Genomic DNA, 16808 nt, shown 5'->3' on the forward strand with positions numbered 1-16808 from the left:
CATACTTATGGATTGGGAGTATTGATATTATTAAAGTGTCCCTACTACCCAAAGTGATCTACAAGCTCAATACAATCCAAATCAAAATTCCAAAGGCATTTTTCACAGAAATAGAACAAACAATTCTAAAACTTGTATGTAACCACAAAAGACCCTGAATAACCAAAGCCATCTTGAGAAAAAAGAGCAGAGCTGAAGTCATCGCTCCTCCTGGTATTAAATTACAAAGCCATAGTAATCAAAACAGTGTGGACAAACTAGAGAGCCCGAAATAAGCCCACCCATACACCCATGTACGGTCATTAATTTATGACAAAGGAGCCGATAATATAGAATGGGAAAAGGACATTCTCTTCATCTTATGGCATATGCAAAAATCAACTCAAAATGGATTAAAGACTTGAATGTAAGGTCTGAAACCATAAGACTCCTAGGAGAAAACATAGAGGGTGAGGTCCTTGACATTGGTATTGGCAATGACTTTTTGGATTTGACACCAAAATCAAAAGCAATAAAAGCAAAAACAAGTAAGCAGACTGAACAAAAACAGACTAGAGAACAAAAAGTCTTCTGCTTGTAGAGGAGCAGCTCTGTGCAGAACTCTTACAAGTACAGATGAGGATGGGTTAAAACTATAAAAATAACAAGAAATTGAGATTTCACTCATGAAAACAGAGTTCAGCTTAAGAATAATTACAAGGTACATGTCAAAGATATAAAATAATGCAGTAAAAAGAGACTCTAATGTGAACATATATACAGAGTGAAGAGACCATGTGTGAGGCTTGCTGCTGCTGTTGTCCTTACTGTGGTCTGGGTGACTGTCCTGCCTTTCTCAGCTAGTCATTCCTCTCACAAGGGCAGGGTCTCCATTTAACCTTGTTTCTGCCACAGACTAAACCCCCCTCCAAACAAAGAGGTGGAGCCTGCACTAGTGTTTGCCCGTGGCAGTGGCGGGGTTAATCTTGGAAGACTTCACACTGTGATGTGTTTACAATTAAAAAAAAAAATCCACACCTGAATTTTATAAGGGAAACCAAGAGATCTTGGGAAACAATAGCCGAGCATTGGCTTGGGGTGTTTTTACTTTCACATTTCAGGAGATTTGATAGCTTTGTTGCTTCAAATCACCCAGTGTTCTCTGACTTTAGTTACTGATCACACTGGCTTTATTTTTTTCCCTCATCTCTAACTTTAACTTCTTTATAAGAGGCTTCTGGGGAAATATCATTTTCGTTGTTTTTCCCCAAACAGCAAAAGAGAAGCCTAGATGAGGTGTATAACATTATTTAGCCTCCAGTGTTCTTTTATTTCTCATGTGATTCTGCTTAAAATACTCAGACATCATAAAGACATAATTAGCAGGAAAATGTTTCCTCCACGCTTTTGGTGGTAAAATAACTTTTTGAATTGCAAGACACTGATTTAGAATTGCAATGCATTGATATAGTCACTTGTGTAGGCAGAAAGAAGTACAAGTTCAGTGCAAACATATTTACACAATCATGAATACTGCACATTCCCATCATACACGTTTTCTCCAAAGAAAAAGTATTCTCCCTAGTACTTGTTTAAGATAAGCGTTCTTCATTTCAAAGGCTCTTTTATACATGTTTTTTGAAAAAAATTTTTCAAGCACATTTGTCTCCATTTTCCCACCACCACTTTCCCCTGCCCCACCCACCCATCCCCACCTCCCATCCTCGATCCTTCCCCACTTTGGCTTTGTCCGTGGGTCCTTCATACATGTTCTTTGATCCTTCTCCTTCTTTTCCCTATTCCCCCACCTTCTTCCTTCCCTCTCGTTACTGTCAGTTTGTTTTTTATTTCAATGTTGCTGGTTATATTTTTCTTGCTTGTTTGTCTTGTCAATTAGGTTCCACTTATAGGTGAGACCATATGGTATTTGTCTTTCACCCCCTGTCTTACTTCACTTAGCATAATGCTCTCCGGTTCCATTCATGCTGTCACAAAGGGTAGGAGCTCTTTCTTTCTCCTGTGTAGTGTTCCATTATGTAAATACACCATAGTTTTTTGATCCATTCATTTATTGATGGGCATTTAGGTTGCTTCTAGCACTTGGCTATTGTAAATTGTGCTGCTATGAACATTGAGGTGCATAGGTTCTTTTGAATTGGTGTTTCAGGAGTCTTAGGGTATAATCGCAGCAGTGGAATCTCTGGGTCAAGAGGCAGTTAGTTCTATTTTTAGCTTTTTGAGGAAATTCCAAACTGTTTTCCACAGTGGCTGCACCAGTCTGTGTTCCCATCAACAGTGTACTAAGGTTCCTTTTTCTACACAACCTTGCCAGCACTTGTTGTTTGTTGATTTGTTTATGATGGCTATTCTGACAGGTGTGAAGTGGTATTTCACTGTGGTTTTAATTTCCATCTTTCTGATGGCTAGTGATGCTGAACATCCTTTCATGTCTCTGGGCCCTGTGCATGTCCTCCTTGGAGAAGTGTTTGTTCAGATCCTTTGCCATTTTTTAATTGGATTGTTTGTCTTCCTGGAGTGGAGTTGTGTGACTTCTTTATATGTTTTGGATATCAAACCCTTGCTGAACATAGAACTTGAGCCATGGAAACAAGGAATAGACTGATAGTGACCAAAGGGGAATGGGACAAGGGGATAAGAGGAGAAACAAGGGGAAGGGTCTAGCCAAGGAAAAAGTATAAATGACTCATGGATAAGAACAACACAGTAGGGAGTGACTGTGGGAGCAGGGTTGGGGTGGGCAGGGCAGGGGAGAGCAACAAAGGAAAATTGAAGCAACTGTAATAGAAAAACAAAAACAAAATAAAATGAAATAAAATAATAAATAAAATAAAATAAAATAGAAAAAAAAAACAAAAAAAAAACCCTTGCTGAGCTATCAATCGCAAATATATTTTCCATACGGTTGTTTCCCTTTTCATTTTGCTATGTTTTCTTTAGCCATGCAGAAGCTTCTTATTTTGATGCAGTCCCATTTGTTTATTCTTTCCTTTATGTCCCTTGCTCTAGGGAACATATTGGTAAAAGTATTGCCGTGTGGAATTTCAGAGAGTTTCCTGCCTATGTTGTCCTCTAGAACTTTTATAGTGTCGCAACTTATATTTAAGTCTTTTATCGATCTGGAGTTTATTTTTTTGTATGGTGTAAGTTGGTGGTCAAATTTCATTTTTTTACATGTAGCTGTCCAGATCTCCCAACACCATTTGTTGAAAAGGCTATTTTTACTCCCATTTTATGCTTCTATCCCCTTTCATGAACATTAATTGACCGTAGAGACATGAGTTTATTTTTGGGCTCTCTATTCCGATCCATTGATCTATGTTTCTGTTCTTGTGCCAGTACCAGACTGTTTGATTACAGTGGCCTTGTAACATAGTTTGAGGTCAGCTATTATGATCCCTCCTACTTCGTACTTCTTTCTCAAAATTGCTGAAGCTATTCAGGGGTCATTTATGGTTCCATATAAATTTCTTAAATGTTCTATATCTGTGAAATACATCTTGGTATTTTAATAAGGATTTCATTAAATCTATAAATTGCTTTGGGTAGTATGGACATTCTGATGATGTTAATTCTTCCAATCCATGAACACGGTATATGCTTCCATTTATTTGTGTCTTCCTTAATTTTTTCTTCAGTGTTGTGCAGTTTTCTGCATACAGGTCTTTTACCTCCTTGGTTGTTTATTCCCAGGTACTTTATTTTTCTTGTTGCTACAGAAAATGGGATTTTTTTTCCCCCTGATTTCTGATTCTGATATTTAATTGTTGGTGTATAAAAATGCCTTTGATTTTTGACTATTGACTTTGTATCCCGCTGTTTCGCCAAATTTACTTATTAGGCTGAGTAGTTTTTTGGTGGAGTCTAGAGTGTTTTCTCTGTACACTATCATGTCATCTGCAAACTATGATAGTTTTACTTCCTCCTTTTCTATTTGGATACCTTTTATTTCTTTTTATTGTCTGATTGCTGTGGCTAGAACTTCCAATACTATGTTGAATAGAAGTAGTGAAAGCTGAGGACCTCATCTTTTTCCTGATCTTTGTGGGAAAGCTTTTAGATTTTGCCCATTGAGTATTATGTTGGCTGTAGGTTTTTCATATATGGTCTGTATTATGTTGAGGATATGCCCCCTTTATTCCCACTTTGTTGACTGTTTTTATCATAAATGGATGCTGTACCCTATCAAATGCTTTTTCTGCGTCTATTGATATGATCATGTGATGTTTTATGATCATGTGATTTTTGTTACTCCTTTTCTTTATGTGATGTATTACATTTACATCACTTAAACATAATACATCACAATACAAATGCTTTATTGTTTTGATTTGTGAATATTGAACCATTCTTGTTTCCCTAGGATGAATCCTACTTGATCATGGTTGATGATTTTTTTAATGTATTGCTGGATGCAGTTTGCCAATATTTTGTTGAGGATTTTTGCATCTATGTTTATCAGCAATATTGGCCTGTGGTTTTCTTTCTTTGTTGTGTCTTTATCTGGTTTTGGGATTACGGTGAGGCTGGCTCTCCGTGCTTCCTGGATTTATGTGATTTTTTTTTTCTCCTCAGATTAGGGAAATTTTCCGTCATTATTTTTTCAAACAGGTTCTCTATGTCTTGCTTCTCTTCTTCTCTTTCTGGTATCCCTATTATATGGATATTATTACGTTTCAGGTTGTCCTGAATTTCCCTGAATGCCTTTTCATTCTTTTTGAGTCTTTTTTCATTTCCTTGCTTTTTCTGGGAGCTTTTTTCTACCTTGTCCTCCAGCTCGCTAATTCAATCCTCTGCTTCATCTAGCCTGCTTTTGATTCCTTCTACTGTGTTCCTCAATTCAGAAATTGTGTTCATTTCCTCTTGCATCTTGTTGATAGTTCCTATGTCCTTTTTCATGCTGATATAGTTTGTAGTAAGTTCCTTATAGTTTTTGGTAATTCTCTCTGAGCTCACTGAGCTCATTGAGTTTCCTTATAACCATTGTTTTTAACTCAATGTCTGATAGTTGACTTGCCTCTATTTCATGTAGTTCTCTTTCTGGGGATTCCTCCTTTCCCTTTGATTGAAGGGGCATTTCTTTGTCTTCCCATTATTTATGAGACTCTTCTTTTTTGCTTCTGCTTCTTAAATTGTTCTCTCTTGACTTCCTGACTTTGTGGTGTAAACTTCTATGGTAGGAGACCTGTGAGATTCAGTGGTGCAGTCTCTTTAATCTCCTGAACTTGCTGCTCTTTGAATGCCTTTTATGCCATTTATGTTGACTCTCTGGAAGTAACTGGGTTTTGATTGTTGTTTGGTCATTCTTTGGTGGATCCTACCCTCCAGCTGGTTGACAGAGGTCACTCTGCCCATCACGTCTTGTGAGTTTTTGTGCATGTGCTGCAAGAACAAAACCAAAAGCCCAGGAAACAAACCTACATCTGCAAAAATAACTCCCTCCTACCCCCTGCAATCCCACTATCAACAGCAAATGAACCAGTATTAATAAGGCTGTAAAGAGATTAATACTACTATAAGAAAGGAGAGAAATAAACCATTAGTATAAAATCCAATGACTTAATATGCACAAACTTGATGGACCTGAAATGAACGTTAAAGAGCTATGTAGTAAAGAAAATATCACAAATAATGGAGAAGACCACAGTGGATATTGCCTCGGTAGCCTCTAGTATTCACCGCTGTTTATTTCTTTCTGGATCTGCCTCTGGTTATGTCAGATGTTGATCCTGTCTGACCTTAGATAGTCTGTTCGAGACTTTCAGGAATATACTGTCTGTGGCTGTCTCCTTCAGTTGTTAATCTAGTCACTCTGCACTCAGCAGTTAGGCTTAGGCACCACAGGGTGAGGCAGAGTCCCTCCTGGGGTCAGGGTTATTGTGTTCTCTCATGCTGGTGCCGCTCAGGAGCGTGGTCTGCCTGAGCAAGATGGATGCTGACATATGGGGGAGGAGTCAGCGCTGGGATCCCGCTGGCTAATCTCTCAATTTTCTCCCCAAAGACTCCATATCCAGTCTCCCCTCAAGTGCCTCTAGACCACCCTATGTCCTCTTTAGCCAGGGATCTACAATGTATGGCTGCCATTCTGCACTCAGCCATCAGGCTTAGTCACTGCAGGGCCAGGGCAGAGTCCCTCCTGGAGGGGGACTATTGTTTCTTCTCACTCTGCTGCCACTCAGGGGCATGGTCTGTCTGAGCAAGATGGCTGCTGCTTTATGGGGGATGACTCAGCACTGGGATCCCACTGGCTATTCCCTCAGTTCTCTCCCAAAAGCCTCCTTCCCCAGTCTTCCCTCAGGCATCTCTAGCCTACTCTGCCCCCACATATGCTGGAGCCCAAGATAAGTGGCTGCAAATAAAAATTATGTGTTGGCCCTTTAAATGGTTCTTTGCATTTCCTGCCACCTGTCTCTGGCAGAGAGCAACCCTGCCGCTTTTCACAGCTGGCTGTTATCTGTGTACTTTTTGGGCTCTGGTGCTGTAGGCTGGAAATCCCTGTTTATGGTTTAGACCTCACTCTTCTCAGGGGGATCCAGCTGGCCATTTAAATATCTCTCTGACGCTTCTGCCCTTTGGCACTTAGCCTGACTTCTTGAGTCTCCACTGCATTCCTTACCAGTCAGGTTGTGCTAAAGCTGATTCTTCTGTCTGTCCGAGGTTATAAGGCCCCTCTGTGGCTATTGTTCAGTTGTTTGTTCCAGGTGATTTTTCCACAATTTAGTTGTAATTCCAGATTGGTTCAGGGAGGAGGTTAGTGTGACTTCCATTCATTCCTCCAACTTGCTCCTCTCTTCTTTTTACATGTTTTAGAAAAAAAAAATGAAATGATTCAGTTCTAGAAACTTTGAGGCTATGCTTTTTTCTTTCAATAAATTGACTTAATACTGTGTATAAGAAGAAAGAACCCAAGAGAGTATCTAGTTCAGATGATGGCACATGTCTTGGATTAGGCTGCCACAATAAAATACCATAGAATTGTGTCTTTGACGACAGATATTAAGTTCTCAGGTTTGGAGAGTAGATGTCTAAGATCAAGGTGCCAGCAGGGTTGGTTTCTGGTGAAGCCTCTCTTCCTGGCTTATAGAATGGCTCCCTTCTTGCTATCTTCTCCCATGGCCTTTACCCTGTTCATGTGAAAAGAGGAAGAGATGGCTGGTGTCTCATCCTTGTCTTAAAAGGTCACCAGTCCTATTGGATTAGAGACATACCATTCTGACTCCATTCAACCTTAATTATCTTCAAAAAGACCTTATCCCTAAGTTTAGTAAAATTTGGGATTGGGCTTCAACATCTGAAATTGCGGGAACACAGTTCAGTCTCCAACAGAGCAAATGCCCCAGATCCTACAATTAAAAAGTAAGAGACATAATACGCTAGACCAACAGACTACATGTCTAACCACAGGTTAAAAGAGACTCTATTGAGCTAGCATCTGGGGAGTTAGCTTCTTAGAAGTGGTGGGGGAACTGACTCTGGCTTCTTTTAAACCTCTCCCTTAACAAGCTGGACCTGCTTGTGCCACAGGATCAGCAGCAATATGGTTTACTCTGAATCTTGACTTTTGAACCAGTTGCAGCAATTTCTCAGTTTCTTCAGAGTTTATGCTTCAAGCTCAGTCTTCATCACTTCTCCTGCTGAGAGTTTTTCTTCCAATGTGCACACTCCGCAAAATGCCTGCAGTTGTTTCTTAGAACTCTCTCTGGTCTGCAGGCTCCCTGCTTCTCTCTGACTTGTACTGCAGCAACTGGGTGTTGGGTTGAATTGTATTTTTAGAATGGAAGGGAATCTGTAACAATTATGTGCACAATACTTGCACACGATTGGTTTAACTAACCAAAGGTCTTGGGCTCTTGTTCTGGGGTTGCCTCATTCTTTCATTCATGCACTCAGTTACTTAATCAACAAATCTTCAAATCTTTGTCAAGCACCTACTATGTATCAGACATGGTAATAGGTAATGGGGACATGACAATGAACAAACAACTATAATTCCTGTTCTCTGAGAATTTATAAGTTATGGGAGAAAGTCCTTTAGTTTTCCTGAGACATTTCCCTCATCTTAGAGACGGACAAGTAGAATGGTAAATAATCAATGTTGAAGTGAGTCTTTAAAATTTTGATTTTTTCCCCTTTAATTATTGGAATAATTAGTTCTCTTAAGGAACTGGAAAATCCAAAGAAAAAATTCATACATTAGAAAAATTAAAATCACCTGTGATCTGTGATAAATAATGGTAAACTTTTGGTGTGTTTCCTCCTAGACAGTTGCTACATCTATGCACATACACATGTGTACACAGGTATATTTTTGTTTTAAAAATTTGGCATCATTTATAGTCTGGTTTGAAATGGAGAACTTTTTTTTAGTATTATTTTAGATACTTTTCATATCATTAAATGTCATTATTATGCTTGTTAATGGCAGTTTGGTAATCCATCATATAGATATATAATAATATATGTTTCTCTCATTTAAGATATTTAGCTTATTTTCTCATTTTCACTAATATAAATATATGACTATATATCTCTGATTGCTTTCTTAATATAAATTCATAGAAGTCAGATTGTCAGCTCAAACAAGTTTTGCATGTTGAATATGTATTGCAAAATTTCCATTCAGGAAGTTTGTATCAATTTATATGCCCATTAGCTTCATTCAAGAATTTCAGTTTTCCTGAATCTTTTCCAATATACATATGTCTATTTTGACAATCTTTTTGCCATTTTAATAAGTGAAAATATATGTATATATTTTACTTTAAAAATTATAAGGTAGAATTTGGATGAACTTCATGTATCTTTCATGTATTTTTTAGCTATTTGTCATGTATCTTTCATGTATCTTTCAGCTATTTGCATTTCTACAATTCCTATTTATATCCTTTGTCTTTTTAAATATTTTTCTTATAAATTTGTTAGCACATTCTTTATCTTAATTGTATTAAACCATTTTTTTAAATACATTGCAAATATTTTTCCTACTTGTGATTTGCCTCTTCTGAAATACATATACAGGGAGGGGCAAAAGTAGGTTTACAGTTGTGAATACATGTAACAAAGTTTATTCTTGTATTATTATTTATTAATTACTGCATTATTTTCTGAAAGAACAACTGTAAACCTACTTTTGCCCCTACTGTATATGTGTATATACATACTGTATATGTGTTTTAGATTAAAAATATATATATTTTTTGTAACCACATCTAGCTGTTCTGCTTCTTTTGCTTTGTTGTTTTTTGTTTTTAATCATACAGTTAGATTTTTTTTTATTTTTATTTTTTAGTTTCTTTTTGGTTTTAAAATGTTGGGTCCATTTTGGGAATTTCTGTGTCTTTCTATTCTGCCACCTAAACCACACTGTATTTGTTCTGGCCTTTTGTATGACAGATTTCCAGGATCAGTATCATTCCCCTCTCCAAACCGCCCCCCCACCCTTATCCTATTCTACATTGTAGGAAGTTTCTCTATCTTGCTTTCACACTGATCTACTGTGTTGATTCTGTTCTTGAACTTCTGTGAAAGACCTTCCGAATGAAGCTATGCTTAATATACTTATTTTATTAAATCAGACAGTACATCTTCATCTTAATTAGTTGTCTCATCTCATCTTTTAGTTTTTATCCTCAGTTTGGGTAAAATGAAATGACATGAAACATGTACCTTTTGAAATTTACTTCTATTTATTATAGCAACTATTTTGCATTAAAAAAAAAAACCTTGATGTCTCTTCCTTGAGGGTTTTTCCAAAATCTTGTTTTTTATTACACAATATTTTCACAGATGCCACTTATCCTGGGCAGAAGAGAAGGTTATTAAGGTCTGCCACATGTCCCCAGTGTGAGTGGATCGGCCTTGGATCTTCTCTAGAATCTTCTGAGCATCTTCTGATCCAGTTTTATCTGTGGGACTGGATTATAGACCATTTCAGTGACTTAGTAACCTGGGCCAGAGATCCGGAATTTGGGGCCCTGGGCAGTTCCAAGAGAGAAGTTTTATTTCTTCCTCCTCTGTGTTGGTAAAGCCTTCCTCTAGGGGCCAGTTCTCTCTTCCTAGGTTTTTAGTTGGACTATCTTCCACTCTAGGTGTCTGTATCCAACCTCCTTCCTATGGGACTAAGGAAAGGTGCATCGCTTGGGGAAAGAGCCCCGCTCATCAGAGGAAGCTGCACTCCTTGCGGTTCTCTTTTTTGCTATCTGCTTTTAACCTTGACTTTCTAGTGACGTTGTGCCCAGGTGCCGCTCAACCTTGGAGTGTTAAGCCGAGTTCTTCCAGGGCACATTCTTATTCTTCCTGAGAGATGGAAACCCAATCTCTCATCAACCAGTCGTTCTCAGGCAGCCTGGGAAGTCAGACCCTTGGTATTTGTGATCCTCGCCCTAGAACGAGTGGAAATACCTCAAAACTGGTGGCATGTGAGAATCACTGTTCTGTAATTATCTCTGTTCCAGGTTTTCCCTTTTCCTTATAGTCTTTGACTTATTTTAGCTGGTTTCTAGAAGAGGTATAATTAGATATCTATGATGAAATAAGATGGTGAAGATTTAACTAGGAAATCAGGCATGGATCTTAAAGCTTATTTGAAATCACACCTCTCCTGCCAGCCTCAAAACTGTGATTTGAGGATAAAATGAGATGATAAACGTGAAAAATTTGAAAGGCTGTTTGGAGCATTATGCAAACACAAAGTCACTTTATCTCCACATTTTATGAGACCAGAAATCAGGAGTCTTGTTGGAAGCAAATTTGAGTTGTGAATTTTTTAAAGTAATATGTGATAATGGAAGATGGCTCTTTAGGTGAAACACAAAGCCATTCTATTTCTATGTGTTTCTCCCCCTTCTTTCTCAGCAGTGCAACTGAAATAGAAGTTAGGCTTCTTTATCCCCCCAAAGAGAAGGCTGGCCTGAATTTCCACTTTAGACTATTTCTTTGAGTGCCAAGAGATTGTTTCAGCAGAAGGAACTAATCTGCAGATAGGTCTGCCCCCGCACAATGCCTGGCATTGGGGGCACGGACTTTAATTAAAATGGAAGAGTTGGTCATTTCTGGCCTATGTGGGAAGATGTGGTTTGAATGAAAGTAATGACTTTTGCTTGAAATGCAAATATTAATGCAAGAAAGAGCTGGGAATGACTCTTGGTGCAATTGAAAGAGATTATAAATTTTTGTTCATGCCTTCTCTTAAAGTAATTGTCCTTTTCCCTCCTGAAACTCTGTAATCTATACATTTAACATGTACGGTACTTTTTCTCCTTACATTTTCCTTCAGCTGGCAGTGTGTCTTTTAAATTCTTAGAAGCAGTGCAGATTTTAGGTATTCATAACTCTTTGAGAAAGTCATGGGGATTTGTTGTGTATGTTTATTTGTATGGCATAAGCTAGTTTCAGAAAGAGCTTTCTTCCAGGCCTTCTCAGTTTGGTTGTGTGGACATTTGTCCCTGGCCCCATCGTCTCAATTCATACACAGAAAACAAAGTGACCATGTTGTGAAAAGTACATATTTTTACCCTGCCACATTTGTATCTACCAAAATAAAGTTTTAAAATTTGAAGTAACATATATTGCACCGGGTCAAGTGCACTTACCTAATTACCAAGTATTGCAATATAAAAAATGTGTTTTGAATGTTGATAAGACATTTATAAGGAGAGATGGAAATGTGGTCAATTATATGGGTACATGCCAAAAGCATTTCAGATCAGTGATATTTTTTACTAATTAAAATCATTGTGAGTGAGAGGTATACTTAATGAGGAGTTACAATAGCTTAAGCATTGTGAAGTTATTATTTTTATATTAAAGCCCATTTTTAGAAATAAAAAATGAGAACTACCCATATTTCCTCTACCCTAATAAATCATGCTTCCCCCCGCCCACCTCTTGTTGATATCTTAATGGATTTTTATGTAATTGCAATTCCAGTGTAAGAGCAATTTTGAGTTCAGAATTTTTCATTCAACATTCATTATGTAGAAAGAGTTTCTTTTTTTTCCATATTCAACTGGATGTTAGGGCATTCCATAGCCACTTGTCAAACATGTAGCTGTTTCCTGATTTTTTTGTTTGCTTGTTTCCTTTTAGATACAACTGCAATGGACATCTTTGCTCAAATTTAATGTTAACTTTCTGTGGGGAAGGTTTTATTTTTAGAATAAATCAAAAGAAGTGAGATTACTATGTCACATGCCAAGCAGAGCAGGTAGTAAGTGGTCTAGAGGAGCCAGATGAAGGTAGGCACTGCAGGTGACTCAGAGTGTGACAGGAAGAAAGGAGAGGGCTCACTAGCAGAACCGTGCCCTGCTGTTGAATTGTGTGGAACACACCCAGCGCTGAGGCTGGGCAAGGGGTTGAGAGCCTCAACACATTCCACTGGGAACCTCTCTCCCTTTGCCAATCAGCATCCTAGGAAATGGCTTTGGGTGTGAATCAGACTAACTGAGAGGGTGACTCCACGCTCCTCTCATTGCTTTGCAGTTTTGACTGCCAGCCCAAAGTCAAGGATGGCTCATCGGTGCGAAGGCATTGGATCTGGCCCAGGCAGCCTGGAAAAAGCAGTGGGAGGGAAGAGAGATGACCAGACAAAAAGGACAGAATAAGCGATGAGCGAGACCTCTTCCACTGCCGTTCTGAAATCAGGTGCTGTTGGCCAAGGCTCTGTTTCTCTTTACCCACACGCAAGGGCAAAGGCGGGGCCTGCAGGGCAGTCGGTCCTCCTTCTATCTGACCTGGAGCTGGGGAAGCTGCAGGAGCAAAGGCAGCCTTTAATGAACAAAACTTGGTAATACTCCTTAAACCCCAACATCTCTCCTCACAGCATGGCTTCACAGCAGTTTATCGTTTATTTCTATTTCTTTTCAGTTAAAAAGTTCTTGCTAGTTTTATCAACCTGCAGTTAAATGACCCAGTGAACACCGCCTTTGCTGGAGTCTTTATAAAAGAAGAGTAATATTTTAGGAAAGAGAAAAAAAAAAAACAACCACAAAACAGGCCACATCACATTATGAGATTTCCAATTTTGCTACGATTTTGTCCTCTGGGAATCCAGGGCTTTGAGTGGACTGATGATGTAGGAACTGTGATAAGAAGTTTTTCTATGGTAACAAATGAAAAATTGAAAACCCGCTTCAGCCATATTTGAGTTCACGCCGTTATCACTTTGTGTTTTCACCAGTTACTTGTCTGTTGTGCTTTTCGCCAATGCTGGCTCTGTGGCCACATTCAGAGCCTGAAGGGTTTTTAAAAGTTCCTTTTTATTTTTTGACTGTGCCAGTATATTCCTAATGTTACCACTACCCCTTACCTACAAAGAGCAAACATCTCATATTTAACTAGTAGAAAATATGTACAGATTTTAGTAGTCAACATATTTATCTGCAAAAAGAACAAATACTAGTTTGCGCTGAATCATTCTCAAAAAACATGTAGAAGCTGATCAGTGGCGCTGAAATCAAATGACACAGGTCCACACAGGTCTCTCTTTCTCTGACCTTGCAGACAAATGGGACTCCAGATAAACCCTGATTTAAAGTTTCTGTGCATCCTAGAAATGGATACAAATGTGTTACAAAATCACACTCCAGTACTTTTACAGGAGGTTTGTAATATTTTTCATGTTCCAACAGCATTTTTAAACCCATTTAAAGGCCTAAAATGTATTCAAGGACTGTTTAGAAGCACAGTCTACTTGCTCTTGGCACAAAAAAGGAATTAAAAAAATGATAAATGAGGAAACACAGACAGAAAGAATTTACAATGTATCCTGTAAACATGATACAATTTGCTGTGTGGCTTATCAATGAAGACAAACCAGCACCCAGGAGATTGGCTAGAGCCCAAATGTTAATAAGGGCAAAGTGGACCCAAGGCCTGGGCGAGAAGTATTTTCTGAGTGAAAGAAGTGGGGAGAGGATTGGAATTAGGTAGAATTGGATTCAAGGCAAATTTGCATATAGAGACTATGGTAGAACCAGAGGTAGAGATTGCTGCAGTCAATACTGAGAAATGTGTATTTACCATTAGGTGAATTGCAATTTTTCATATGCATTGTCTTAGTTGATTCTCATGGCAACCCTAATAAATATATTATTATGTTCATTTTGTACATGGAGACAAGGAGACTCATTTTGGCTATAACCAAATCAGGGTAAGTTCAATATCACACAGTTAGAGAGTGCTAGAGACAAAAGTGGGGTTTGGAACTTCTGACAACAGTCAAGTGCAGCTTAACAATGAGGCTACATTCTGAGAAATGTGCCATAGATAGTTCCATTGTTGTGCAAACATCATGGAGTGCGCTTACACAAACCTAGATGTTATAGCCTACACACCTAGAGTACATGGTATATATAGCCCATCGCTCCTAGGCTATGAGCCTGTACAGCTTGTTACTGTACAAAACCACACTAGAGAAAATGATGCAACCAAGAGACTAGTTAAATACGAGCCTTATACATAAGGCTGCTGCTGGCATAACACAGCATATTCTTTTACAGCAAACTTCTTTTTTGTATGTAGAAAGAATATAACATAACAGTAAGAAGTATAGTAAGTAAATACATGAGCAAGTAACGCAGTCATTTATAATCATTATCAGTATTATGTACTTTACATAACTCTATGTGCTGTACTTTTATACACCTGGCCATGCGGTAGGTCTGTTTACACCGGCATCAGCACAACGACGTGAGTAAGGCACTGTGCTACGACTTGACAACAGCTACGACGTCACTAGGCAACAGGGATTTTTCAGCTCCATTATAATCTTATGGGATCACCATTGTATATGCAGTCTGTCTTAACTGTATTTTATTACTGCTCTTTTCACTCCACCCTTCTGCCTCAGGTGGCAGTTTGGAAGTCAGAACTGCGGTATCTTTAAAGGTGACGGGAGTCTGGGTGGAGTGTCAGTGGAGCGAAGGAGTAGAGGAAAGATGGAACTACTCCTGGGCATGGACTAGTCAGTGCAGGCAGAAGTTGAGAGCTCTGCTAACCCTGCGGGAGGGCAGGCTTTACTGAGTCCCTGGCTGTGCCTACATACATGGAGCTTGGCCCCTGACCAGTCCTTGTCGTACAGACAGTGTTTGGTCATGACATCTGACATTGGAAATCTTTTCGGCAGTGTGTTACTGAGGCTAAAGTATGAGAACCGGAGGGAAGGCTTCTGTTGGAGAGTCGGTGCTTGCCTGACTCCCGGGGGCGTGGCTCCCTGCTCCCTAGGGCAGGGCAGCAGGAGCAAGAAAGGGGAGAACCTAGCTTTTCATCACCGTCGGTCCTGGTATTATTCCCTGTGCTGGTCTGTTTGACTTTTGAGGACAATTAGATATATTATTCACTCCAAGCTAAAAGACCCTGATGCTCTCACCTTTCTTAATTAAGCATGTTTTCTAATCCTGAAATTACATTGGCTTTATGACCCTGGGCAGGTCACTTAACATCGGAGCCTTTATCCCACGTAACTCACAGGAGCATGTGGAAGTGTTTTCTAATAAAAGTACTTCTTGGCAGCTGCAGGCACTGGCTGTGTTTCCAAAGACTTAAAATGCCTTCCCTTTCACAGTATCTGCTTCTGCTTTTTCTTTCCAGAGTCGAAAACATGCAAGCAAAGTCCGGCTGTATTACATGCTCCACCCCAGGGACGGTGGGTGTCCTGCCAAGAGGCTCCGGTCAGAAAATGTGAGTATCTGGCTCCGTGTGATGTCCTTAGACAGTTGGTTGTGTTTGCTAAGACCTTTGCAGATCTAGCAATTGTAACCATGTAGAAACAGTTCTCATTAAATATTATAGAAAATATTACCTATAAGCAAGTTGTTTTTCTTATTTCTGCCAGAACTTGCGGGTATGGTATTAAAGGACTTTTTGATGATACTGTGCCAGGGGTGCACAGAGAAAGAATTGAGAGAGGCACCAGGACAGAAGGAGGCGGGGTGAGGAGAGACAGGAGCCATGAGAAGACAGACAGCAAGGAAGACATGACCTAAGGGGCAAACCTGTTAGATACAGCAGGTGCTTTGCTTTTTACATATTTTATTTTTCCTTTGGTGTATAAAACAGACTGTGACTTTGTTCATTTATAATGAGGACTGTACATATCTTGCAAATAAAAATACTCAGGGTTTTTGAGTAGCACCCCCTCTCTCTGAGGGAACATTTACTTGGGAAGACAAATGACAATTACAAAGTTCCTCTGAGGGTCTCAAGTCAGAGCAAAGGGTTTACTTCAGCCAGGTCAAGGTGAAGACCGATGAAGTAAATATCCTTAACAGGGTTTACTTTTCCTAATAAGTGGAAGATTATTCTTTATTTGAGTTGCTTTTTTAAAACTGAAGTATAGTTAGCATACCATATTGTAGGAGTTCCAGGTATACAACATAGTGATTCAACATCTATGTATATTGTGATATATGAACACCACACTAAGTCTAGTAACCATCTGTCACTATGCAAAGTTATCCCACTATTATTGACTATATTTCCTTCATCTTTTTTACCCATCCTATACCCCACCCCTCTGGAAACTATCAGTTTGTTCTTTGTTTCTATGAGTCTGTTTTTGTTTTGTTTTGTTTGTTAATTTGTTTTTATTTTTTAAGAAAAATTCCACATATGAGTGAAATCATGTGGTATTTGCCTTTCTCTATATGACTTATTTCAATTAATATCCATCCAAGTTGTCACAAATGGCAGGATTTCATTATTTTTATCGCTGAGTGAAATTCGTGTGTGTGTGTGTGTGTGTGTGTACCACATCCTCTTTAGCCATTTACCTATTGATGCACACCTAGATCGCTCTCGTATTTTGGCTATTA

The 16808-nt window shown here is 38.9% G+C and overlaps 1 protein-coding gene across 1 annotated transcript in view; it reads left to right on the top strand.

The window, feature by feature from the left end:
- ZMAT4 (zinc finger matrin-type 4) overlaps positions 1-16808 on the top strand; it is a 217311-nt gene that overhangs the window by 43335 nt on the left and 157168 nt on the right. The window contains exon 2 of the mRNA XM_054565983.1: positions 15586-15675. Coding sequence (XP_054421958.1) covers positions 15586-15675 — 90 coding nt within the window. The remainder of the gene's footprint in view (positions 1-15585; positions 15676-16808) is intronic.

The sequence above is a fragment of the Pteronotus mesoamericanus genome, unplaced genomic scaffold, assembly GCF_021234165.1.
Source record: "Pteronotus mesoamericanus isolate MK-2021 breed Mesoamerican mustached bat unplaced genomic scaffold, CSHL_Meso_final contig_169, whole genome shotgun sequence".
NCBI lineage: Eukaryota > Metazoa > Chordata > Mammalia > Chiroptera > Mormoopidae > Pteronotus > Pteronotus mesoamericanus.